This window comes from Pteropus vampyrus, unplaced genomic scaffold (genome assembly GCF_000151845.1).
Source record: "Pteropus vampyrus isolate Shadow unplaced genomic scaffold, Pvam_2.0 Scaffold107, whole genome shotgun sequence".
NCBI lineage: Eukaryota > Metazoa > Chordata > Mammalia > Chiroptera > Pteropodidae > Pteropus > Pteropus vampyrus.
The window spans coordinates 998226-1026155 of record NW_011888888.1 but is presented as its reverse complement, the minus strand read 5'-3'; the positions used below and the strand labels follow the sequence as shown (position 1 = coordinate 1026155).

The 27930-nt window shown below is 35.5% G+C and overlaps 2 protein-coding genes and 1 non-coding gene across 3 annotated transcripts in view; 2 read left to right on the top strand and 1 right to left on the bottom strand.

The window, feature by feature from the left end:
* Positions 1-13937, top strand: part of PMPCB (peptidase, mitochondrial processing beta subunit) — a 22572-nt gene extending 8635 nt beyond the window's left edge. Inside the window, exons 2-13 of the mRNA XM_011365198.2 lie at positions 893-1033; positions 1793-1879; positions 2513-2642; positions 6981-7179; positions 7559-7638; positions 10294-10406; positions 11297-11440; positions 12101-12261; positions 13181-13266; positions 13343-13431; positions 13591-13666; positions 13757-13937. Of these exons, the coding sequence (XP_011363500.1) occupies positions 893-1033; positions 1793-1879; positions 2513-2642; positions 6981-7179; positions 7559-7638; positions 10294-10406; positions 11297-11440; positions 12101-12261; positions 13181-13266; positions 13343-13431; positions 13591-13666; positions 13757-13821 (1371 nt within the window). The 3' untranslated portion in view covers positions 13822-13937. The remainder of the gene's footprint in view (positions 1-892; positions 1034-1792; positions 1880-2512; positions 2643-6980; positions 7180-7558; positions 7639-10293; positions 10407-11296; positions 11441-12100; positions 12262-13180; positions 13267-13342; positions 13432-13590; positions 13667-13756) is intronic.
* On the top strand, positions 2007-2144 carry LOC111743114. The gene has a single exon (XR_002781590.1). It is a non-coding gene; the product is annotated as a small nucleolar RNA SNORA12 (small nucleolar RNA).
* Positions 13938-14049: 112 nt separating the features above from the next.
* The window catches only part of DNAJC2 (DnaJ heat shock protein family (Hsp40) member C2), a 30253-nt gene continuing 16372 nt past the window's right edge, over positions 14050-27930 (bottom strand). Inside the window, exons 7-17 of the mRNA XM_011365199.2 lie at positions 27191-27256; positions 26574-26665; positions 26378-26499; positions 25783-25932; positions 19481-19569; positions 19338-19407; positions 17662-17846; positions 16774-16874; positions 16546-16653; positions 14405-14559; positions 14050-14183 (exon numbers count right to left, since the gene is read on the bottom strand). Coding sequence (XP_011363501.1) covers positions 14109-14183; positions 14405-14559; positions 16546-16653; positions 16774-16874; positions 17662-17846; positions 19338-19407; positions 19481-19569; positions 25783-25932; positions 26378-26499; positions 26574-26665; positions 27191-27256 — 1213 coding nt within the window. The 3' untranslated portion in view covers positions 14050-14108. The remainder of the gene's footprint in view (positions 14184-14404; positions 14560-16545; positions 16654-16773; positions 16875-17661; positions 17847-19337; positions 19408-19480; positions 19570-25782; positions 25933-26377; positions 26500-26573; positions 26666-27190; positions 27257-27930) is intronic.

Sequence of the window (27930 nt, the reverse complement as noted above, 5' to 3'; positions counted from 1 at the left end):
GCTGGCGTCAGCGCCTCACACCCCCACGGACGGGTCGGGCCAAGCCGCCTCGACGGGGACCCACAGGGCACCTGGCGACCTGGGACGCTTAACTTCTGCCGGGGCTGGGCATGCTTTAGTCATCCGCTGCGCATGACTTGCCAGTGACGTGTGGGATGACCTTGGTTACCTCTCCCCACAGTTACTGAGAAGTCATGGAGACTGCGGATTGATTACTGAAAACACAGTGGTTGCAAATTGGGAATGGGGTGGGAATTAAAGAGTGAGATGGTTACTGTTTTTGCCTGACTGAACTTCTTTACCCTCAGGTGGGCATCCTGCAAACCCCAGGGTAGCTAAAGGGAAATTTTGTTTGTACATGCATTTTTCTCATAAGAGCCCCTAGTTTTCTTCAGGGTATTTGGTACTTTAATATACGTATAAAGGAAAAGAAAAACTGCGAACAGGCGAATAGTCCATAGTTAGCAAGTCAATCAGCCAGAGTATATCTTGAGCATCTGCCCTACTTCTTTTTTTCTACCTTTTCCAAAACTTGTCGCTTTTCTCGACCATTGAACACACCGATCTAATTTTTTCTCATTCTTGGCTTCCCTGCTCATTCCCTTTATAATGAATATTAGACATTTCTAGGAGAGATATTGAAATAAAAGCAGTTTTTCTCTGGATAATGGTAACAACTGCTCCTTTAAGGGAGCAGCGCGTTTGTAGGTGTGTTTCTGGCTTTAGGAGGTTGTGTGGTTTCTAGGCTGGGCAAAGGGATGGATCCCAGTGCAACAAATGTTGAGGAGGAAGGAGTACTTATAGAATGTCTTTGAGATAGATTTGGTTTTTTAACCAACATTTACTATCTGGATAATGATGTGTTTTTCTTCCTCCCTCCACCCCCAATCAGTCATTATATTTTGGAGGGAACAAATTGAGAAGTACACAGGCTGCTACACAAGTTGTTCTGAATGTTCCTGAAACACGTGTAACACGTTTGGAAAATGGACTCAGAGTGGCCTCTGAAGATTCTGGGCTCTCAACATGCACAGTAAGTGATTCAGACAACCACTGCTTGATTGACTCCTCATGAGAGAGAGCAAAATGTTGGTTTTACTCTAAGCTTTTTAGTTGGCAGGTGGTTGAAAAATGGTGGCAGTTATTTTGCCTTGACAGGTGATTTTTCACTTGTGAATCAGTGGTTCTTCCGTACGGGGTACCCTTCTTAAATGTCTACATCTGGTTCTTATAACCTATTATTGTGTTATTTCTTGTTAGTAGTGTTCATAGTAATGAAGTAATGAACGAGGTGTATTTGCTGGGCTACTCTGTGCCAGCTGTTTTTACATATATTGTCTTATTTGATTTTTAAAACAGTTCTTTCTAGGAGATATCATCACACCCATTTTACAGTTGAGGAACAAGTTCAGAGAAGTTAAATAGTTCTGTCCAAAGTCACTCAGCTAATACATAACAGAGCCAGGATTTGAACCTAGATTTTTTGATAACCTCTCATGTTCTTTATACTATAGTTGTTAATGGCTGTAGTACAAGTTGGACTGAAAATCTAGGTCTTCAGTGAAGCTGGCAAGTAGATATTTATAGCATCCAACAGAGCCTGATGACCAACATTTTTAAATCTCATAGTTCATAGGAATATACCGTCAATCATTCAAGTCAAGAAAACCTTAGTGTTGAGATTAGAAAGCATTTGTCAGAAAAAGGAAGGAGCCTGCCCTCTCCCCCCACTACCATTCCCCCAAAAGAAAGAAAATTATGCTTTACTTAATTGTTCCTTGGTTGCATTAAGGTTGGGCTCTGGATCGATGCTGGAAGTCGATATGAAAATGAGAAGAATAATGGAACAGCTCACTTTCTGGAGCATATGGCTTTCAAGGCAAGTTGTAAGACTTATTTTATAAAAATGCATTTTTTCAAGAGACAGTAAGCACAAAATCTCATGCTGAGGCAAGGAGAACTATTTCAATAGCATGTTTTATTTTTGTTATTTAAAAATTTTTTCCAATTGTGGTGCTTTTCTTTCGGGCACATTTGTTAAGATTTCAAATGAGCCTGACTCTGCCACATATATAGGAGCTGGCAAAAGTTCGATGACAAAGGAATCTGTAACCTTTCTTACATCAAAGGTAGGCTCCACATGTGGCAGGCTACCTCATAAGTTTAAGCCCTTACAGACAGGCTCACAGAGACCTGTCTGGTCTGAGGAGAATCTCTTCTGAGGGGTGTTTCTCCACCCCTGTGATGGACTAGCAAAAAAAAAAAAAAAAAAAAATCCAGATTATCTGAAATAATTACTGATAATTGGTCTGTAGAGTTGAAACAAGGATGTTCTCTTGTGATATAGGGTCATGTGAAAGTATACCATGATTTCTAAGCCTGATGTATTTTAGAAACCAAATTTAATACTTGCATGAAACTGACCTAGGTTTATGGCTTCTTACTCCTCAAAGTGTTTAGAACAGATGTGGGATAAAGGAAAGTATCATAATTTTTTCCTCTTTTATTTCAGGGCACCAAAAAAAGATCCCAGTTAGATCTGGAACTTGAGATTGAAAACATGGGTGCTCATCTCAATGCTTATACCTCCAGAGAGCAAACTGTATATTATGCCAAAGCATTCTCTAAAGATTTGCCAAGAGGTATTGTTGTTATTTATACTGCAGATATATAATTTTCACAAGAGTTAAATAGTTTAATACTGTTTTATTATGTCTGTTGTGAAAGGGTATCCCTAGAAATATGAAAAAAAATGAACCAAATTGGGTGAGGGGCATCTATATTTTTTCTCCCAAAATGATAAATGATATCAAATATTTATGGGCTGCAAGACTTATGTAAACCAGGCCCTAACGCTTCATTCAAAAATACTTCCTCCAGAGCCATACCTGTATAGTGAAACATTTTTAATTGTATTCATTTATTACTGCTTACTGTTTTTTTCCCCTCCTCACTTTACCCTGTTATCCGAATTTTTTTATTTCTATAAACTTGAAGAGATTTTATATCTACTGACTACTGGCTTTGTTTTTTGAACAAAACCTACTTACTTTTTAATTGTATTTGCACATTCTAGTTCCTCATCCTGGAGTGTGTTTCTTATTTTCCTTTCCATTAATTTTTTTCATTTTATTTAAACTGAAAATAAAAATAGGTCACCCATTTCTCCCACCTCCTTCACCTCTGGCAACCACCAATCCGTTCTTTGTATCTATGAGCTTAAGTTTTTTTTATTTTTGTTTTTGTTTTTTTGGGGGGGGGGATTTCATGTATAAGAGGGATCATATGATATTTGTTTTTTTCTGACATATTTCACTTAGCATAATGCCCTTGGGGTTCATCCATGTTGTTGCAAATGGCAATATTTCCTTCTTTTTTATGGCTTAATAACATTCTATTGAATATATACAGTACACCACAATTTTTTCATTAATTCATTCATTCATTGACACTTCGGTTGTTTCTATATCTTGGCTATTGTAAATAATGCTGCAATGAACATAGGGATGCATATGTCTTTTCAAATTAGTGTTTTGGATTTCTCGGAATTGCTGGATCATATGATAGTTCTATTTTTAATATTTATAAGAACTTCCATACTATTTTCCATAGTGGCTGCATCAATTTACATTCGCACCAGCAGTGCACAAGTGTTCTCTCTTTTCCATATCCTCACCAACACTTACTATTTCTTGTCTTTGTGATAGTAGCTATTCTAACAGGTGCAAGGTAACATCATTGTGGTTTTGATTTGTATTTCCCTGATAATTAGTGGTGCTGAGCACCTTTTCATGTATACCTGTTGGCCACCTGTATGTTTTTGGGAAAATGTGTATCAGATCTTCAGTCCAGTTTTTAATTAGGTTGATTTCTTTGTATTTTTTGCGTATTAGCCCCTTAACAGATATATGACTTACTGACATTTTCTCTCATTCAATAGGTTGCCTTTTGTTGATGATTTCCTTTTTTGTGCGGAAGTTTAGTTTGAGGTGGTCCTACTTGTTTGTTTTTGGTTTTGTTGCTTTTGGTGTCAGATTCAAAAAATCATCGCCAAGACTTATATCTAGCTTACTGCCTGTTTTCTTCTAGAAGTTCTGTGGTTTCAGGTGTTATGTTTAAGTCTTTAGTTCATTTTTAGTTGATTTTTATATACAGTGTAAAGCGGTCTAGTTTCATTCTTTTGCATGTGGCTGTCCAATTTTCCCAGCATCATTTAATGACGAGACTATCCAGTCTCCATTGTTTATTCTTGGCTTGACCATATAAGTGTGGGTTTATTTCTGGACCCTCTATTTTGTTCCATTGATGTGTGTTTTTATGCCAGTACCAAACTTTTATTTTTATTTTTTTCCAAACTTTTAATTATTATAGCTTTGCAATATAATTTGAAATCAGGAAGCATGATGCTTTCAGCTGTTTTCATTTCTCAAGATTGCTTTGGCTATTCAGGATCTTTTGTGGTTCCATACAGATTTTAGGATCAAATGTTATATTTCTGTGAAAAATGCCATTGAAATTTTGATAGGGTTTGCATTGAATCTGTATAGTGCTTTAGGTAGTACAGATATTTTAATAATATTAATCTAGTCCATGAGCACAGAAAATCTTTCCATTTGTGTCTTCAATTTTCTTTCATTGATGCCTTACAGTTTTCAGTGTACTGGTCTTTCACTTCCTTAGTTAGATTTATTCCTAGGTATTTAATTATTTTCATGTAGTTGTAAATGAGATTGTTTTCTTAATTCTCTTATAAGTTCATTATTAATGTATAGAAATCTAACAGATTTTTGAGTATTGATTTTGTATCCTGCAGCTTTACTGAATTTATTATTAGACTCTTTAGAGTTTTTTATATAAAGTATGTCATCCCTAAATAGTAACAGTTTTACTATTCCCTTCTAATTTGGATGTCTTTTATTTCTTGTTCTAAAACAAGAAAATAGATTTTATTTTGTAGAAATAAAATAATCATTCTGACACCATAACAGAGCAGTTTGTTGTATTTACCATGTTTGTAGAGTGCTTTAATTTCTTAAAGTTATCACACAAAACATTTTCTCAGTAGTAGAATTAATAAGCAGAAGTTCCTAGTTTTAGTGCTAACTGATGAAATTATTACTCTTTAAGGTCTTGGTTTAGTTGTAGGTAATTTCATTACTTTGGAATATGGATTCCTAATAGTTTTTCATTAATAATGTTTGAGACTTTACACAAGTAGTTTTGTGTATTATATTTTGTATATATTATCTACTTACTGAGAAAGTTTTTGCCCATAGGATTATTTAGAGACTAAGAACAAAGGGCTAGGCCAGGCTGCTTTAAGGGTTGTTCAGCTGAGTCTGTCCCTCTACTTTTTTACACAGAGAACAGGAGGGAAAGCGAAAAAGGTGACTAAAAGGAAGAGAGAAGGCAGTGGACTTCTTTTTTTTCCCTCCTGGCTTCTGGCTGGGAAGGACAGCTCCTGCTAGTGGGAGTGGAAAAGCAGAGAGGAATTCAAAGTGGAAGTGCTCTCTGAAGCAGCTCCCTCTTGGGGATTTGCTTGAGGTTTTTATCCCCTTAGTCGGGTAAAGTCTAATGTAATGTATGATGTTTAGACTAGTAGTCTCCAAACTTTTATGATCACCCATCATTATCAGTAAGATTTGATCATATGTTCCCAACATAGGTGTATTTATAAATTAAATGCAGGTACTGCTTTGCTAACATGATATTAAATATATGTTAAAAAGAAATAATATTAAATCATAATAACTAGGAATTATGAGTTTCCCACCTTGGCAAGTACCAGTCTAGACTACCAGTCCCGTATAAAGGAGGGTCTTCACACAGAATTACTTGTCCTGTCTGTCTTCAGGTTCTTCACCCATCTTAGCCTCTCGTTCTCTTGTCTGGAAAGATGGATTTTATTTGGTTTTACAGATAATTATTTCTCTTTGGTCACGATCTCATTCCAGCTTACTTTAGTAATATGTTTTGTCATTTGGGGCAGTCTACAGAGGTAATTAATTACAGAAAATCCTTGGTATTTGAACATAATACGTCTGAGACAGACAGGTCTCTTGAGGTGAATTTGACAAAAGTTTACAGTAGAGTGAAAAAATGAAATTAAATGTTATGATCATTTTATAGTTACTAAAATTTAGACTGTGATTGTAACTGTGTACTCAATATTCAAGAGTAGATAAGGGTTTTTTTTGAAGAGGTATATAATTTTTCTGATAAAATTGCTTAACAGCATGATATGATATCCTTCCATTTGTTTTTGGCTCTTTGCAAATTAGTGTCATTTTTATATAAATATTTGAGGATTTCATCAGTTTTCCTCAAGGGTCACTTTTAATCCTTTGGTAGTCATATGTATCTCTTGGGGTACCTGTCCTTTTCTTCATATGTTAACTGCTCCATTTCCATTAGATCATCATTTATCAGTGACTTTGGTGATAAGAATTTAGCCAACATTGACCAGATGGGGATTAAGTAAGGAAGGATATTGTGAAGACACTAATTCCATTAGTGGTTCACTGGGGACATATTTTAGATTATGATGATTCTTGGCTTCTTTATGTAGCAGCCTCATTGCTGTGGGAATTGAATAGTGAGTACTTGGGTGATATGGACTCTTTGTACATACTGAGATATTCTAATTTACTACTTTGTAATTTTTATACAATTTACACATGTGCAGATTTCCATGGCATTTTTGAAGTGGTTGTAGGTAGAGTCATTAAATGTGAGGCCTCTGGCAGATTTAGGAATTTTCCCCAAGTTCTTCTCTATCACAGGGTTTATATTTTACATTTTTAATTTTAATATTGTCATTTTAGGTATATCGAATATATAGAAAAAATGGTTTCTTCCCAGTTTAACTATTTAGTCAATATTGAGTGATGGTCAGTATCATGGTTTCTGATACTAGTTTACTAGACTTTAATAGTGAAAATTAAGATTCTTAGTGTTTCTTATGTTTTATTTTCAATTAGCTGTAGAAATTCTTGCTGATATAATACAGAACAGCACATTGGGGGAAGCAGAGATTGAACGTGAACGTGGAGTAATCCTTAGAGAGATGCAGGAAGTTGAAACCAATTTACAAGAAGTTGTTTTTGATTATCTTCATGCCACAGCTTATCAAAATACTGCACTTGGACGGACAATTTTGGGACCAACTGAAAATATCAAGTAGGTATAATTCTGATTTTTTTTTTTTTTTGAGAAAAATTTGAGTTGTGAAAATTAACATTCACATTCAAAAAGTGTTTCAAAAAGTAATTTTTTTTCCTTCCTGATAATCTAAATGAAATTTTACTTAGCTACACTTTAGCCCCACTTGACTCACAGGTGTCTGGGTTCCTAACTATTTCTGGAATAAACAAGTGATGATATCTTTTTTCTTGATATAAAAAAATTGAAATTCTTTGATACTTGCTGCCAACATCTTTTTTTCCGACTGCATTTAACTTAGAATATCTTTAAGGTCTATTTTAATTTCAGGTATATTATGTGAAGATCTGTGCTTTTTAATTTCTTTTTAATATTGCTTTTCTTACTCCATTTATAGATCTATAAATCGTAAGGACTTAGTGGATTATATAACCACACATTATAAGGGGCCAAGGATAGTACTTGCTGCTGCTGGAGGTTAGTTGATTTAAATTTTTATAACTGTTAAAACCATAGTCATTAGTGATGTGCTTATCAGTTTGATCCCATTGGGAGATATCCTAAGAGTATTTACAGAGCAAATTATTTAATATGTTGTGTAAGGGGAACCAGAATTTCCCTCTGTTTTCTCTTTAATAGAGTTTTTTAATAGAAAACCGTATGGACTCTAATACATAAGTGTATATACCTAATGGAATTTACTTGCAAGAGAAGGGCACATGAGTGAACTGGGAGACAGTGACACTTGGAGAAGATATGTTCTACAGTTTGGGAATCTGTCAAGATTTTAAATTATTAAGAACTAACTTCATCCTTGGTCAGGCATGGAATGGGTGTCTTATGTTAATTCTTTCATTTGTTCATTCATTCAGTAGATCTACTAATTACTGAGAAGGGGAAGTACATAGGGAGCCATGAGAATGTTTAACCCATTTCTCATTTAGGAAAAAAAGTGCAGCTCGCTGCCGGGCTTAATTTAACTTTTCATAAACATGCTCTTTGAGGCTGAAGCAAATCTGACTGGTTTTCAATGTGAAAATAAAATATAAAAACTGTTCTTGGAGTTATTTCTAAACAGAACTTGGCTCTAATCTTAATGTAACAGAAATGTATGTGTAAATTGGATTCATCAAATGACTCTTCAGCTAACAGCTGTTCGAGAACGATGTTAACTCCTCAGTAGGAATGCTAGTTTTCTAGGATTTGACATTTTCAGTGATTGAGAATTACTATATTTGGTAAATGAAAATGCCACTACTAGAAACAGAATGCTATAAATAGAATGATGTCATTTGTTTCCAAAGATTATCAATATACTAGAGTGATGCGAAAATAAAAATAAAAGCGAGATATTTCATGGCAAACTTTGGGGGTAAGGTTATTAGGACTGTAACCCGTGAGTTATCTCAGGGTAAATGCTATAGCTGCAAGTGCTGCCGATAAGGATTCTTGGGGCAAAAAGGAAATGGGTTAATGGGAATCCAAATATGCAGGTGGCATCAGGACAAGCCTTTTTTGGGGACTTGTTTGAAGCCAATGAATGAAAGAAAATTCACAATAGATTCTGTTAGATTTCCTGGAAGTCTGAATTTGGGCAAACAGTACATTTTGTTGGTTTCCAGTTTTGTTTTCTCTTTTGGGCAGAGTGAAGATAGATGGAGTGTAAATCTTTTGTGTTAATTTTTCTCCCTTTAGAAATGACAGTAAGTTAAAATTCTAGTTGCTCCAGATAGACTTCTGAGCTAATTACTTGGGAATAATGAAGTTGAAAATAAAGGTTAAATCTCTCAAACGTGTTATTCATTGTGGCTCTCAGCTAAATCACAATCATGTTACCTTTGTATAACAGGCAGTATACTCTGAAATTCTCTTGAGAAATGAGAAGACTGTTGGTTAGATGGGACCTCAACAACCAAGCTGTTTGGAATTGTCTCTGCCATTGTTGGTGGCATAAGGACACAAGTTTTCTTGTATTTCATGAGTTCACTTTGACATTGCTAAAGTTGGGATATCTTATAGTTAATGGCTTTAATTAGTATTTTGTCTTATTGATACATAAATGATGATTTGCCTTATAAACAATGGCATTTTAAATTCAGTGAAATAGGTCAGATCTAGCTTCATTAAAAAAAATTTTTTCCCCCTGCTTTTTGGATAGAGGTAAGTAGAAGTGGTGTTGGAGCAGGAGCTGAGTATCTTGAACATCCAACCAGGAGGTGAAGGTGTTGAAAACAGTGGAAGAAATTACCAGGTGCTGAGAACGGTTGTGCATGTTCGTGTTTCACTCTGTCCTTCTTTACTACCAGGCTCTTCCTTGTTTCGTCACCCTTTGGATTGATATCCAAGGTGGCTTTCCTACATAGGGATTCTGAAAATGTACAAGCATACACTGTCTTGTTTTATACCACAGGTTTGGAAAATATGGGTGTAAGTTGTGCTTTTATATTGTAATAGAATGTTTCATTTAAAGAAATCTCATGGCAATATTTTTTAAAGCACTTGCACATGCCTAAATTTGTCTTTTAAGTTTATAATTGTTTAAGGATCCTTCACTGACTGAATTTTTGGGTCTCGAGTGTGGATAGTAAGAGACATAGAATCTAAGTAGTTCTTAAGTTTTGGATGGCAAGTAGTGTTTGGATAGCTATGGATTTATTCAGAAATTTAGATGAAATTATTTTGTACCTGAATTCTGATAGCATAGGTGAGAGAATGAATCATATCCATGTATCCAACTTTAAGTGTTAGGGCTCAAATTTATATTCTTTCCCACTAAAGTCACCCCCCCCTTTTTTTTTTTACTAGTTTCAATGACTTAATATAACATGATTTCGTATGCAGTGTGGTATTTTCAAGCTCTCCTATGCTTAGCTGTGAATCCACTGGTATGTTGATGAAAACTGTTGAATGCTCTACAGAATGAAAAAGCCATGCAGCCCCAAGCCTTATACCAAGGGGAAAAGTATGCTATATGAGCTTACTCTTAAATGATTTTAGTGAGTGAAAATAATTCATATGTAACTCATCACATTATATCACCTTGAGCTTACTGTAAGCTGAAGTATTGGCAGTTATTTGTCTGCTTTAGATTGTACGGCTACTAGTATCATAAAATATTTTCCTTCAATTTAGGAGTTTCCCATGACGAACTGCTTGAGTTAGCGAAGTTTCATTTTGGTGACACTTTGTCCACACACAAAGGAGAAATACCAGCCCTGCCTCCCTGCAAATTCACAGGAAGTGAGGTAACGGCAAGCCTTCTAAGCTAGTAGTTAGCCCTTTGAGTTTGTGTTATATTTATGAATGAGTGTACAAAATGTGCATATTTCTAATAAGTAAAATGAAGAAACCAAAGGCATAAACTGAAACACAAAAAAAAGGAAGAGAATGGACTCATTTGTTTATATTCCTTCCTAGTCCATATTATTTAATCACCCATTTTTCCTAAGGCAAGGTTTTAAAGGCAATGTTATAATGTGGCCATGCTGTGCTTTTCTTTGGTAATATGCCTATTTATATAAGTATAAAAGTAATCTTTTATTTTTAAAAACACCCCAAGTTTTGATTTTCACGTCAGGGTTACTCTTGGCTAAGTTGTTCTGCCCACAGTGTTTTGCAGGGTCTGTTAGAGCCAGAACTTGCAGCAAGTCAGATCTACTGCTTGTCAGCTATACTTTTAAGCTTCATTACAGGCTTACTTGGCCACATTAGGAATGATGCTTAAAGTAGTGTCTGGAAAGAGGCCTGATGTTGGCAGATGCATAGAACTCTAGCATTGTCAGTGCAAAAATAAGCCTATTATGTTAATATTAGCTTAACTTTAGATAGAAAAATTCAGATCAACAAACACAAAAGATTGATTTCTACCAATGAAATAATGCAATTCCCTTTGACCAGGTAACTATTGGGTGGCTATGTCTACAGTATTTTAATGGAAGATCTTTTGCTGATTTCCTTAATTCAAGAAATTCTTCTAGATTGACTATACAATGTAATGAGGCCTAATATTTTAAAAAATAAGTCATGGTTAGCGTTTTAACTTTGCAATTAATGGGACTGGTGAATTTGTTTCTTTCTTGTTAAGCATGTTATATAGTGATATTCTTAACTAGAGTTTTGTTTTTATCCTAACTAGATTCGAGTGAGGGATGACAAGATGCCTTTGGCACACCTTGCAGTAGCTGTTGAAGCTGTTGGTTGGGCACATCCAGATACAATCTGTCTCATGGTCGCAAACACACTGATTGGCAACTGGGATCGTTCTTTCGGAGGAGGAATGGTAAGTGAGTTTAAATGTGATTTTCCATAATAATGACAAGATAGAATTTTGACTTTTAAAATATAAATTGATCCCTGGCAAGAAAAAATTTTTTTTTCTTTTGCCATAAACTTTATTAGTGGGATGATGGCAAAATATGAATAAGAAGAATTTAATAGTACTGTTAATGTTAATATCCTAATTTTAATAAACAGTTGAAAAAAATACATTAAAGAATGATAAAGCAAACATGGTAATATAACAGTTGTTAGGGAGTCTGGATAAAGGGATTCTTTTTACTGTTTTTGTAACTTCTGTAAGTCTGATTTGTACTCAAAGATTTCATCAAAATACATTTCATATCTTAGGTTTCAAATCTTTAAGTATACGTAGCCAAGAGCCTTACAGTTTGGGTTGATAACAGCAATGTCTTAAAAGTGGGTAAAACTACTATATTAATTATAGGGATTCACTGCTTTTACATCATGAATTTCTCGGTATGGGGGCTGGTGAGATAATTCTTAATCTCAGTGAATTTTAACTTCATTGTTGAGATGTTGATGGCTAAAACTGAGAAATTCAGCCTTTTAGGGCATTTGCTGTTTGCTACACATCTTATTTTTCTTTCTGGTAATTTGGACACATACCTGTAATTCTCTTGGACAATTTTTTTCCTTATAGAACTTATCTAGCAAGCTGGCCCAGCTCACCTGCCACGGCAACCTCTGCCATAGCTTCCAGTCTTTCAACACCTCCTACACAGATACAGGATTATGGGGCATCTATATGGTTTGTGAACCAGCCACTGTTGCAGACATGCTACACACTGTTCAAAAAGAATGGTGAGAAGAGAATTTAAATCTTGCCTAGAATTCACATTTTAGACTAGTTCCTCTTTATACTATTGATGGTGATAATTTTTTGATGGTGATCTCATTAGCATTTAATTAAAAAGAATAAGACTAAGCAGCAGTGGCTGCCATGTTTTGAAAGATCACAGATATTTCTTTTAAGTCAGTTATGTGAAGCTGAACTGATTCATACTATAGTAAGTTATTTAAGATTACTTTAGAAGTGAGATCCTAAAAGTTAAAAATGATGAAATGCCAACTAGAAGTTTGGAAAATATCTCTAAAAGTTATTTGGCTTGGAAAGGCAGTGTTATGAAAAAGAATCAGAAGTTGCCACTGCTAAAAGAAAAATGTAGTGTTTGTAGTCAAAACTAGTACGTTGAGACAGGCAGAAAGGCCCACAGCTTCTTGGAAAACTCTACCACTTCCTTACCTCCACCATTCTTAAATGGCTTACATCTTTCTAAAGCTGGTTGACTGAGATATAATTATTAGTTGAATTATTAGGTTTAAGTTAAACTCAGTTGGATTCTTTTGAGAAACAGTGACCCATTGACTTATCCTCTGGTGTATCAGATCCTAACAGATGGGGATTCGTGAAGTTGAAGAATGATAATAGCATTTCTCAAAATATGGTCAGCCTATTTTTATATTGTATTGAACTTCTGTCTGCTAGTCATATCATTTTTCAGAAATCAACAATACTGTGAAAATAATCAGTAACAGTTTAGCTTTTGCTTAGCTATTGGGATCATTAAAAATTTCAAGTTTTTACAAGGTGAAGTCATAATCACTTGTCTATCGTGCTGTAATGTGTAGAATATAGCATCATATCTATCTTTAGGTCATTAACTCAAAACACATATATTCAAAATACTTGACTTTTGATTTTTTTCCAAATGGTTTTTAGGATACGACTCTGTACAAGTGTCACTGAAAGTGAAGTTGCACGAGCCAAAAATCTTCTGAAAACAAACATGTTGCTGCAACTCGATGGTGAGAATAAAGACATAAATTCTGTTTTCATACGGTTGATCTGTATTCCAATAAGTTTTTCTTTCTCTTTAAACAGGTTCCACTCCAATTTGTGAAGATATCGGTAGACAGATGTTATGCTATAATAGAAGAATTCCCATCCCTGAGCTTGAAGCAAGAGTTGATGTAAGTAGTTCTTACATACTGTTGGGTCTTGTGTAGAGATTCTTGTTACAAAAGCTCAAAATAGGTATTATAAATCCTGCTTTTGCTCTAAAAAATTCCAGATATAGAATTTGTCTTTACTAAAAAAAGCTCTGAATGCTAGTATCTTCTCTATTTCAGGCTGTAAATGCTGAGACAATTCGAGAAGTGTGTACCAAATATATTTATGATAAGAGTCCAGCTATCGCTGCTGTTGGTAAGCCTGGATCCTTTTCTCTTATGCAGAAAGTTGGCTAAAATACTTTCTTTTTAGTCAGTTTTAACTATCTTTTCTTTTAATCCTTAGGTCCCATTGAGCAACTACCAGATTTTAACCGAATTCGCAGTAACATGTGCTGGCTTCGTGATTAAAATGCTCTTAATTCAAAATATTTTGAACATGTATATTTGTGAAATTAACAGACTGGCAAGTTTTAAGCTATCAACCCCTAAAAATAAAAATGAACATATATACTTGGAAATTCGAATGAAATACTGTGTCAAACTTTCGAAGGATAAGTGAACAGTAGATCTCTGAGAAATTATCTTGGATAGCATACTTTCAAATTACCACCATAAGTATAATTTTAAGAATGAAAATTTATACATTATTTTCAGTTTTATTATAAAAACACACACACAACAAAGATTGTCATAAGTCATTTCTTGGTTCTACTTGCATTCAGTACTTGCTCTTGTGCAGCTTTCTTTGCTTTTACCATCTCGACAAGTTCCTAGAAAGGGAGAAAGGTGGTTAAGTTGTCAAAATTGGCAGACATTCCTAGTGTTGATGAAAATACATAAAATACTCAAATTGGATAAATCCATAAGGACTCTACTGAAAAGACTGATTGTACTAACTGCTAATTTCTAAGCTTGGTCATTTCTTTGTAATTTTTGCCCCATGACTACTGTCATATTGAAATAAGCACAAATCTATAAACTCAAAATCTACCTTATATCGTTTCATGCAGTCCTTCTTTGTCCTGCCAGGCACTGCTTCTGCTATTTTTTCCCATCTTTCAGGTGTATTTACTGGGTACGTTTTCAAAGCTTGTTCCAAAAGCTTCTGTTCTTCTGTTGTCCAAGGGGTGAAATCTGTGCATGGACCTGTTTAAGAAAAGGTTTTTATTTGAGAATCCTAACTGATAGAAAAATGTCCTGGAATACCTTCCCAGATGAGTCTTTTGGTATATGGGTAAGTGCCCATTCAAATCTGTAATGTGTAATTTTGAGCAAACTTTTAGAGATGAGACACATATATAATGTCTAAATATTGAGAGGAAGAAAAATCTGCAGATAGTTCACATCCCAGAAAAAATATCTCAAAGGCTTTTTTTAAGCATAGGAAATACCTGCTCTCTTACAACATTATACTCACCAGTTCTGTTTAAATTATAGTTGGGTTGTTGGGTTCAAACCATGTGGTGAAAATGCAGTAGCACCTATCCTACAGTAGTTTTGACTAGTACAAAAGGAAGCCTTGAAACGTAAGTTACTTCCTAGTTACACACACACACACACACACAGTGACAGGTAAACAATACCACACACTAGTCAAAAGGCAGAGAACTTTGTATATAAAGGCAGATAAGCTTTTTTTGAAGTTAGCTTTTAAGTTACAGGAAGTTGTTAGTGACATTTCCTTTTATTGGTCTGAAGCCCACATTTAACACCATAGATTTAATTAATTTCCTCGGGAAAAAAGTTGAAAATGACATAATTTATTTTCTGCCATTCTCCAGTTACTTATAACATCAAAATAAATGGAACATGTAATGTTGTAAAATTCCCATCAGAAATAACTATTCAAAAAAAATGGTGTTAGCTTGCTGTTTTCTGGTTCAAATGAAGAGACTGGCTTGTCCATTAAACCCATCAAAAAGATAAAGGAGTCACGCCCAGATATCACCACTGCCAATCACTCCTACCCTCATAGGGTCACCTATCCTCATAGACGACTGGCTGCCTGTACAAGCATCAATGTCTCGCTGCAACGTGGAAACAAGTCCTGTAAGAAAGGGCTGAGAAAAGAGTGCTCATACCTGAATGTTGTATGATATTTTGTGGAAGACATAAGGGAGCAGGAAAAGAAACCCTTTAAAAAAAGAACTGCCCTCCAGAAGTTCTAAAACTTCCACTTTGTTACTTATCTTTCTTAAAAGAGCCAAAATAATGCCCAGCCTAGACAGAAAAAGTCACCCCTGATTTCTGCAATAGCAAAATGATTTTTTCCTCTTCGTAGAACATCAAAAGTCTCAACATATTTTCAAACTGAAATTTTAGGGCAATAAACCGGACAATACAAGAAAAATGAAACTGTTAAGACAAGGACAGGTTATCATTTAAGAGTCAAGGCTAATGGTTAATCCCCAAACATTTGGAACTGTGATCTAGAAAGCATATCCAAGATTAGATTAGTTTTAGAGGATTGGTGGTGAACAAATGCACGAAAAGAAAACACTTTCAAACTTTGTCAGCAACTCAAAATGTCACATTCTCCAAATACACACACACATGAACAAAACTTTCACAAGTAATTCTGATGTAATAGGTATAAATGCTCTGATATTTTTTCTACTTGAGCCATTAACTGTTTCATGACTCATTTATGAAGGAGGCTGGTTCATGATTTACAGTTTGAAACACTGGTCCAGAGCAATTAAATTACAACAACCAAGACACTCTCAGTACCCTGTTTTTAACTTTTTATTCTGAAATAGATTTTTCCTTAAAAACACGAACGTTTTCTTACATACTTAATGTATTTTTCAAAATCAGAAAATTAACATTGGTAAAATACTAATATATACTCTACAGGCCTTATTCAAATATCAATTGTGCCAATACCTTTTAGCACTGATTTGTAAAATCTGGTGAACAAACAGCCCCTCCCCTAATAGCATCTGAAATGGAAGAACTGCAATTCTCAGTAGTGTTAAGTAAACCCATGACTGTCCTGAAAATGCTTCCTTTACATCTTTCAGTCTGCAAAACACTTTATTTCTCAATAGTTTTGAATTTAGACTCTAGGTCTTGTATATCTTCATGCAGTGTGGTACATGGCTAGTATTTTTTATTCACAGAAAAAATTACCTTCAAATCGTTCTGAAGGTGTTGCATTGTCTGCTTGAGGGACCACTCCATGTTCTTTTTTAAATTTATCAAAAGCCTTTTTGTTTATGTCATCTTTTTGATGAGGGTCTGAGAAATGAAAAAATTTAAATATATTACAGATTATCTCATTTAGTCTTTCATTAAATTGCATAGATTGAAGTATGTATTCAAGGTAGCAAACAAACTGATTTGGCAAAACTAACTCACCAAGTTTTTGAAGACTTTTTGCTTTGCCAATAACATCTTTGGCAGTTCTCTTAACTCCAGAAGAAGAATGTATGTTCATGTAATTAGCAATAACTTCCCATCTAGAGCAATCGACATGATAATTAAGGAAAGAACCTCCAAAACAAAAACCAGAATGACCCTTACATTTTTAATGCAGAAGGGTTAGCTATAATATTGAGAGTTAGCTGTAAATTGGTGCTCTAATTATTACTATTGTCTATAGTTTTTGCTTTTCATGTGTTTAAATCAACTATATAATCTTGGTTTCAAGGTTGTATAAAACCTTACAGATACTGTGTACATATCAACAAATAAAAACACATTTGTGTATTTTACCATCTGGACACATACTTAAGGAGGTAAATGACTCTGAAAACAGCTTTAGTTTCCTCATCTACAGAATGAGGAAGGCTGAATCTCTAAGGCTTGAGTTCTAAACTCAAAACTGCAATGAGCTCAGATGGAAGGTGGGAAGCAACAACGAAGGATTAGGAGTGCAAACAAAATCTAGTCCCTAGTACAAGCCATGATGGAATAAGCTAATGTAACAGCCAAGGTTTATGTCTCATGATCTTTAATTTCCTGAGAAACTGATGAAGCATTCTGCTGTGCATATATGTGTGTGTGTATGTTGGTGTGATAAGCTGATGAGACTAGCAGGTTCAAAATGCATTCTGCTTTTCACACTTCCCATTATGGCACAGAACATACTAGAAGGCAGTCTGTCTAGACTCAACCATATCTCCAGAAGTTTCTGCTGTAACTAGTACTGTTATCTGGATGCTTGGCTACATTATCCTCAGGCTCCAGTATGTATTGAAGTTTCATTAAAACCAGTACGTCTTGAAGTTTCATTAAAACCAGTACCTTGAATTTGTTCCAGCAGGGAAGAGGTTTACAGCTTTAATCAGTAGTTGTAGATCATCTTCTGACCAATTTTTACTGCCATTTCCACCTCCACCAGTTGATTTCTCTGCATTCTTAGATGCTTGTCGCATACGAGCCTCAGATTCCTCTTTCTCTTTTCTAATTTGCTCATTTATTTCTTCTATCTACACAAATATCATAGGTAAGACAGGGACTTAGCGCATCTTGCTACTCTACATTCCCTTTCTGGCTGGGGTTTGTGGTTCTCAACTCTGTGTTATCCTGACAATGACTCTATGCTCTTGCCAGGCCAACTCCCAAACCATCATCGGCTTTTCACTCTATTTTCCTTTCTCTGGCCTCTGGGCTGCATACCTCTGCGTGAAGAACCTGACCTACACTATATTTATACCATGTGACTTCTGTTTGCCTTGGGACACTACTTCTTAAGTCTCCAGTAATTGGGTTATTCACCCATAAGGCCATTTCAAACCTCTCTTTAAGCTCATATCCACTCTTTCAGCAGATAATCTCATTTATTCTCTACAAAATGATAATGGCATAGCAAAGTGGCTTCTATTTTATCCTGAAGTTCTACTTTTTGCATTGTCACTTCCAGTCTACCTTCAAACATGCACAAGTTAAAAAAAAAAAAACAAAAAACCTTTACTTGACCTTTGTCAGCTACTATCTTGGAGTTACCATTGACTCATTTCCCTACTCCGATCCCTCAGAACAAAGTCCCAGTGATTCCAATGATTCCCATCATCACTCTCACAGTCCAAGTACTTCCAGTGAGATTCTTACAACTCGTTACATTTACCTAATACATCTTGCCTACCAATGCCACATTAATATTAAATAAGTAAATGTTAACCTTTTCCTACTTGAAGATTGCAGTAATGGAAACTAGTCAACATAGTATTTAAAAACCTGCTTAATTTGGCACTACTTTTCCTAATCAACTTCTCTCCCCATAACTTTCTATTGCTACTTGTATTTTATAGTTCATTTGACCTGTTCCTTTGACCTTCATTTTCCACACTGTCCATCCTTTCAGGCTGGCTCATACCCTTCCCTGATCACTTCGACTGGAGTTGGCACTTGTCTAACCCACAGAATTTACTGTGGGCCCTCCATCTTTTGGTCCATAGGCCTTTTCTCTTCATCATTATTGTTCCTGAACTGCTTTGTGGCAGCAATAGCATTAACCATTTCTCCAAATCACCTAGACATAGTACTATATATAGTAGGTACTAATACTTGTTGCACTGAATTGAATTTCTGGGCCTGTTTCCTCATCTGTAAAATAAAAGGTGTAGACTAGATAGAACAAAGATCTCTTTTGGTTCTGAATGTTGTTATCCTACAAAAATGCTCAAGGAATAATTAAACCAATTATTTTTTCTAAGAATGATTTAAAAACAACAACTATGATTAATGTGGTAGGCTACCACAAATCAAACTATACATGGTAACAACCATACACACCAAATCCATTAAATCAATAATAGCACTTACTAAAGCAAAGCAGAATGGGGGACCCAAAGAGAAATGAGACGCTCTGCTCTTATAGTAACTTATATGTTAGGTGGGGAAATACTGAGGTGAAAGCAATACTATAAGCAGAATTAAATGCTAAGTACAGGTAGAAGTGATGTATTGTTCTATATTACCTGTTTTTCCAGAGCAGCCTTCCCTACTTCTTTTGTAGATGATGTGAGTGTTTCATTCAAGCACTGTAAACTAAGGGGAAAAATGGGATGAAACTTTTTCCTAAGCCCAAGAGAAAACTTCATTAGCAGTTCTATAGTTTTACCTTGCTAGTTCGAGGCGATCACAAAGTTTTTCCACTTCTTCCATCATTTTAACCCGCTCTGCCTCATTGTCAGAAAAGTGATTCCAGGTCTAGAAGTACAAACAAACATTTTCATCTTATAACTACTGACTCTCAAAAATAAATACATAATTACAAAATATGAAGTTCTCAAGAGGTTCTTGATGTGAACATATAGGCTTCTGACCATCAACAGCCACACTTCCAGGTTGCCTCCCAGTGCTCTCCCTGACCAAGAGGGTGGGAGAACAAAACAAAAAAGGTGATGATATGGAAGATCTCTGGATGTTATAAAAGTCAGAATGATTCCTCTGAGAACCATTTAAAAATCAAATTCTATATGATGATGCGAATTAAAATCCCTTTGTTAGGCTGCCTGTTTTATCTAGTGTGTGCATGTATAATTTAATGGAAATTTTAAATGTGAAATTAAAGAAAAAGAATGTGTTAAGGAATAGTAGGTATTAGAAAAATTCTATTAACTAAAGATTATGCTTAGAAAAGAACATTGTGATGTACGTACATATAAAAGAATTGGAAAGTACTTCCCATGTGTCTTTAAGCTGATGCTGGCACTTATGTCTCCCTCACTTTTCTTTGCTTAATTCATGCAATTTGGCTCTCATTAAGGTTCCAATGCTTCTTTTACTGTTGATACCTCCCTAGGCTTCCAAAAGCACTACTGAGTCTCTTCCTACCAGTCTGGGTCACTGTTTCTCAGGCTCCTCTTCCTCCAACAGAACCTTAAGTATTGCCATTTGCCAGAGTTTCATCCTCTAAACTCCTCACTCTACCCTCTCCCTGGGCAATCTCATCTACTTGCAAGGTTCTTAGTGCTACTGAGATGTGGATGATCCCACTCTTGAACTTCATACTTGTACACCCAATTACCTACTGGGTATCTTCATGTGAGTGTCTCGTTGCAATCAGCATGCCCTACCTAAAATGAAATCATCACTTCTCCCAGCTTTTTCCTTCTCCTTTGTTTTCTATTTTATTGATATACCATCACTCATCCAGTATTCCAGGCAAGAAACTAGGACCTATATTAACCCTCACTCCTCCTCTACTACACCTCCACACAAACATATAATTGATACCCAACAGGAAGCAGCCTACTCTGCCTCCTAAATGTCAATTTGTTCCATCTACCTTTTTCTATTCCCATCATCTCTATCTTAGTTCAAGACAATACTCTCACTTAGATTATGGCAAAAGACTTCTAATTGGTTCCCCTAACTCTAGTCTCCTCTCAGCATTCCGATCAAAACCAACTTAGAATCAGATTTAAATTAATAAGACATATACTATCCTTCAAGACCTGGTTCCTCCTTACCTCTTCAGCTGCCAATCGCTTATTAAATCCCACTCCTCTGGATTTCTGCATTCTCTCAATGCTCCTTGATATCTCTCATTGCTAATCCCGTACACATACTGCTTCACCTGGCTAAATCCTATTAGATCCAGAAAGCCTTCTCCAACAACCTTTTTGGTACCTTCTCATCCTAGTTCTCATCTTAAAATGTTTAAAATAGCTGTCTGTCATTCCTCATTAAACAGTGGATTCCTTCAAGGCAAGGACTATGTCATCATTATATCCACATCAGTTATAACTGCTTGGCACATAGTAAATGCTCATCAGATATATGATGAATGAACAAATGAACTCATGGTAGAAAAGAGCAATAAAACAAAATTACTAAATGCCAAAACTCTTACCCTCATTTATGCATCATTTCTGAGAACTAGTCAAGCTTTCTATTTTCTAATTGGCCTTAAACTTTTATTTCTCATTATATGCCATTTAATCTTTACATCTCTGTTTACTAAATATTATTTCAGCCATTGTATTAAAGAAATTGAGGCACAAAAGGGGTTTAGGCAATCTCCTGAGGGCCACAGATAGTAAGTAGGTAAAGAATGACTTCAAACCCAAGCAGCCTGCCCTAAGCCAATGCTCTTTACAAGTACGATATACTGCATCCTTCTCAAAACAATGTTCTAGGTGAAAAGAAGAAAAATATTTCATTTTTTTCAATTCATATTTTATTCTTGCTTACCCAAAGCCTGAAGCGACAGCCTGTATTTGTACTTTTATTAAAACTCTTCCAAAGCCCGCTGATGGTTAATTTCAATTATATTGTTAACCAACAACTTAGGATGGCATATATTAGGATATATATACTAATGTATAAAGCCTCTGGACAGTCACATGAAAGAATTTTTCTAAACACAGTGTGTATTTACATACTTGCTGAATTTAACTACAATGGTATATAGCACACAATACTGTGTGGCAATCTCTACTATTGCTTGGAATTTCATTAATTTATTCCTTCAATGCTATTTGATAAGGAACAATACTAGTCTTTGGCTCTTCCAGTTTAAAATGTAAGAATATCCCCTGGACAAAACTACATCTGAAAACTTTTGGGTTTTTTGGTCAATATTTTTTTGGTGGAAACTGTTTTTTAATGCAAACTAGCATTACTCAACCAAATGTTATCCCTTTATCTAATATAAAAATAAGCCTTTTATATTCTTAAAAATAGCCCATGTTTAACTTCTAAAAGAACTTTTTTTAAGATAAGAATTAATTTTACACCATTAAGGTAGCAACCAATCAAAACCAAATTGTGGCACAGTATCAGAACAAATGATCTGGTTCCTTCAACAAATGAATGGGGAAAAGATGATAGGGAACCAGTTACAGACACAATTAGTAGACACATAACTGAAGCCTTTGAAATGATCTTATTTACATCCTAATTTGAAAAAAATCAACTATAAAAAGACATTGCTAAGATAATCAAGGAGATATGAGTATGGACCAAGTATTAGAATATTAGGTTTTTCTAGGTTTGAAAATGGCATGATGGTTATGTTTAAAAACATCTGAGTCGCATAGTTCTGGTTGAGATGGTAAGGTGAGAAAACTCTGTGCTTGCTTCCTATCATGACCACATTAAAATTACAACTAACTACAGAATAGCCATCGTTGGGAGTTGCCTGAAGTCTAGCTGAACAGAAGTCCTACAACTGGGGACACAAAAAAGAGGCCACCTCCAGACTGGTAGGAGAGGCAGAGACGTAGAATGGGCTGGTCCCACATCAGTGTGTGGCGGCTGAGAATTGGGAGAAATATCTCAGCTGCGAAGGTCTCCCCGGAGGAGTGAAGGGTTCCAGCCCAACACCAGGCTCCCCAGCACAGGGTTTCAGGGCTGGGAAGAGAAGTCCTCACAAATTCTGGCTGTGAAAACCAGCAGAGATTGCAGCTGAATGAGTTGAAGGATGGCTGGAGTCGCAGACATTTCTCTTAAGGGCCTACATGTGGGCATACTTAGTGATGACTCACTCTGAACTCCAGTGCTGAGGCAGCAGCCAGAAAGGCACCAGGGACATACAGAGAGGAACTGAATTGTCAAGCTTCTGGGTGAGGTCAGAGGGGCAGCTTTCTTCCAGATAGAAATGCTGGCAGAAGCCAACATTCCCTTGTTGAGTCCTCCTCCCTCCCAGCGTGCAGCCATATGAGTCTCCATCAACGTGGCTAAACCTGGTTGCCCTGCCCTGGTGATTCCCTGAGACCCTACCCTTCCCAACTTGCAGGCCCACATAAGCCACTTACAGTGGCTTTTCCATACAAATGACCTGTCTTGGCTTATGCTGTCGACTTTCCTAAAATCTCTCAAAGGTTCATAAAACCCAAAGAAGTAGCATCTGGCCTTGGCGTGTCTCATACTTCTTGCTGAGCAGCCCCAAGCCCAACACTGGTGGCAGCTGGTCTCAGTTCACAGCTTGGCCTCTCAAGGCATGGCTAAGCCCAGAATGGGTGGCGGCCATCTGTGGATTGCTTGACTTTTGACAGGTGGCCCTGGGCAGGGCACAGGCTACGGCTGAACTTGGCCTGCAGTGAGGCCTCTCTCAGGAGGCGCGAGGGCTGGTACGCCCTGTGACTGGCTATCACCAAGCCAGAGAACCATTCAGGCCTGTATCCAAGGATGACACACCCAAAGGGACAATTGGGCAGACATCAGAGCTCTGCTAAAGCGAATCCTGCTCAATAGGGTCAGCCCCTCACCTGCCGGTCCTCACAACCAATCAGCATGATGAGCAATCCCTCCCACTGATGTGCAAACAGCAACAAAGGGCAACTACAACAGGAGGGCAAAAACAACCCATACAAGGGACACACCTGGAGCACCTGGCTCAGGTGACTAGGGAAGACTGTGCCACTGGGCCCCATAGAACACCTACTATATAAGGCCACTTACTAAAACCAGTAGACATAGTAGCCCTATCTAATATATTGTAACAAACAGAGAGGCAGCCAAAATAGGGAGACAGAGAAACATGTCCAAATGAAAGAACAGAACAAAGCTCGAGAAAAAGAACTAAATAAAACGGAGACAAGCAATCTACCAGATGCAGAGTTCAAAACACTGGTTATAAGGATGCTCAATTAATTTAGGGGAAAAGTAGATGAACTCAGAGAATTTTAACAAAGAGAAAACAAAAATGGAGGTAGAAAACATTTTTTAAAAGTTGGAAATGAAAAATAACTAAAAGAATATATTAGAGGGAACTCAACAGATAAAGCAGAAGATCAAATTAGCGATTTAGAAGGAAAGATAGCAAAAAACACCCAATCAGAACAGCAACAACAAAAAAAATCGAAAATAATGAGAATAGTTTAAGGGGCTTCTGGGACAACATCAAGTGTACCAATATTCGCATCATAGGGGTACCAGAAGGAGAAGAGAGACACCAAGTAAATGCAAACCTATTTGAAGAAATAATGACGAAAAACTTACCTAATCTGGTGAAGGAAACAGACATAAAAGCCCAGGAAAGGCAGAGTCCCAAACAGATGAACTCAAACAGGCCCACACCAAGACACATCATAATTAAAATGTCAAAGGTTAAAGAGAAAGAGAATCTTAAAAGTAGCAAGAGAAAAGCAATTAGTCACCTACAAGGGAGCACCCATAAGATTGTCAGCTGACTTCTCAAAAGAAACTTTGCAGGCTAGAAGGGATTGGCATGAAATTTTTAAAGTGATGAAAAGCAAGAACCTACAATTAGGATTACTCTATCCAGCAAAGGTATCATTTAGAATTGAAGGACAGATAAAGAGCTTTCCAGACAAGAAATCTTAAAGGGACTTCTTTAAGGGGGAAAAAAATAAAATAAAAAATATGAATAATAAAATGTCAATAACTACATATCTATCAACAATAACTTTAAATCTAAATGGATTTAATGCTCCAATCAAAAGACATAGGGTGGCTGAATGCATAAGAAAAGAAAACCTTTACATACTCACTTCAGATCGAAAGACACAGGCAGACTGAAAGTAAAGGGATGGAAAAGATATTTCATGAAAATGGAAACAGCAACAAAAAAGCTGGGTAGCAATACTAATACTAGACAAAATAGACTTTAAAGCAAAGGCTATAACAAGAGACAAAGAAGGACCTAGTAATAATACTTCTGGGTATTTATCTGAAGAAACCCAAAACACTACTTCAAAGGGACATGCGCATTCATATATTCATTACAGCATTATTTACAATAGCCAAGTGATGGAGGCAACCTGGGTGACCATCAATGGATGAATGGATAAAGAGGTGGTACATACATGCAATAAAATATTAGTCAGCCATAGAAAAAAGCATGAAATCTTGCCATCTGCAACAACATGGATGGACCTAGATGTATTGTGCTGAGCAGAATAAGTCAGAAAAAGATAAATGCCACATGATTTCACTTACATGTGGAATCTAAGAACGGGAATAGAAAGAAACTTGTAGACACAGAACATTTTGATGGTTGCCAGGTGGGAGGTTAGGTGGGTGAAAAAGAGGAAGAGATTAAGAACTACACTTTGGTAGTTACAAAATAGTCATGGTATAATGAAAGTATAGCATAAAGAATATAGTCAATGATAATGTAATAATTAGGTATGGTGTCAGATGGGTACTAGATTTATTGGGGTTATCGCTTTGTAAGATAAATAACTGTCTACCATGTTGTATACCTGAAACTAATATTTATCACATGCAAACTGTAATCAAAAAATGTGATTAAAAAGAAATCAAGTTATGTTCTGAAACATATGTGTGTGAAATTTTTAAAAAGTGAACTTAAAAACATTTACATTTTGAGATAAAATGTGTATAACAGTTTAATTATATTTGCATGGTACATGAAAACAAATATTTTTTAAGTTTAATCAGCAACTGATTTACTTGTTATCTAGTTTGTCCAATCAAAGTCTGATGTACCTTGCATGAGTTTCGAAGTTTTTGCCTTTCCTTTTTAATGGCTTTTTTCTGGATATCTTTTTCCTTCTTTGCCAGTAATGCTTGTTGTCTAACTTCCTCTTCTTCTTTCTCTTTAGCTAATCGAGCAGCTTCTAATTCAGCTTGTCTTTGCTTTGATAATGGGGAATAAAATCATTTCAATAAGAAAATTAGAGTTCCTAAATGCTCTACAATCTTATTTTACTTTATTATTAGTTTCAATCTACAATCTTATTTTAAAAATGCAATCTTTTAATAAATTAAATTAGAAAAAAGGTGACACATCAACTTATTGAATACTAAAGGTTGAAAAGCAGCTGGTAAAGTTCTACAAACATTAGAAATGTAAAAGGGGCATATTAGAAATAAATATGGTATTAAAGAAATGTATGACATCATTTTTTGGTAAAACAAAAATATGCTGGTAAGGAAGATCCTTCTATCAATTGTACCAACTTGTCATGATTTATTCATAGTAGCACCTAATTCTCTTTCAGATTATAGTTTTTTTAAATAGATCTGAAGTGTAAAGATTTTATGAACATTTAAAGTCCAACTTCATCAAATGTCATCTTACTTTTTCTTTAGCTTCTTGCTCCTTCCGTTTTGCTTCTGCTTTTGCTTTCTTTTCTGCTTCTTTCTTGGCCTTTTCTTCTTCCTTAAATTTTTTAATTCTTGGATCACAGCTATATGCATTGTCTACCAGAAACAAAGTTAATCTTTTGAATTTCTAATGTTTAATTAAAGAACTTTAAAAAATCAATTATATTTACCAACTAATGTTCTTATTCTGTTCATTTCTTCCTTTTTTCTTTGTGCCCTTGTTGCTCTGTTCTGCTTTTCAATCCATCTCCTCTCATCACGACTATAAAATAGAAAATACTGCAGATACAATACTGCTCACAGATAATAAGACTGAAAAGTGTAATACTTAATAAATTTATATGTAAAAAATGTCTGAGAAGGTTATAATCTATGCCAGTATTAACATAAAAGTGTGATTCTAGCAAGCATTAATTTCAGTTAATATTTTTGAAACACTTATGTCAAAGAAACTTCCTTACCTACACAGGGAAAACTAAAATAAAATGTAGGTTAAGCAACTAGAAGAAAAAGAATTTGTTGAACTGAGGTTTTTTTTACAATTCTATTCCTTGGCATTTTCTTAAGCATATCATAATTGACTACTGATCTGGCCTCACCTAGCTTAATTTGTGAGGCAAGGGCGGGGGGTGGATGGAGGGAGTGGTTGTCAAAATATCAAAAACTCATTTAAAAAGGATACACAGAAAAAATATATGAAAGAAAATATATGTAGTATTTTTTACATCATCACAAATACCAAAGAGCCAAATAAATATCTTACTTTATTAATGATTTATATACATACCATTCTGCTTTTTCTTTTTCTTCTTCATCTAAATAAGAAAATTCTCTCCAAGAATCAAAATTATACCTATAGACAAAAATAAAATAAAATCAAACAAAAAAAAATGAACAAACTCTTTAAAATTAACTTGAGGTACATAATTTTAACAAACAGTAATGGCAAGAAGATGAGTTTGTCTTAATAGGTCCCTCCACTCCCTTTTGGTATTGAACTAACACTATGCTCAAGTCTTTCTTTTTTTTTTATGACATTGTATTTGGTGTGAAAATCTAAAATATACTTATCATTTCCCCTAGTCAAAATCGCACCTCCCTGCTACCGTGTTAGGTTTCTCTCTTGCCAGGACTTGTTAACGTTTTCCCTGCCTTCACCTTCACTAGTCTGTCACGTCTTACGGGAACCCTAGTAGTGGTTATTTTATCTCTGGTTTGTATCCTCTGACGGTTAAAGCAACTACAACTGAGGGCTAAATTTTATTATTTTTGTTGTACAGTGATTTTATGTTTAAATTTACCAGATAATTGATGAGAAAATATAGTACATATAATATAGTGGCCCCTGAATATTGTGTTTATTAAAAATTAAGGAATTAGTTATAAAGACAAAGAGCACACTTTCTCCTCATGTACTCAAGTACTTTTAATAGGAAGACAGCTAAATGAGGATGTATTTATTTTTATTCAACACAAATGACTCCTCAATTTTCTTTTACCGCTAGTGTGCTTGGTATCTAGAAATCT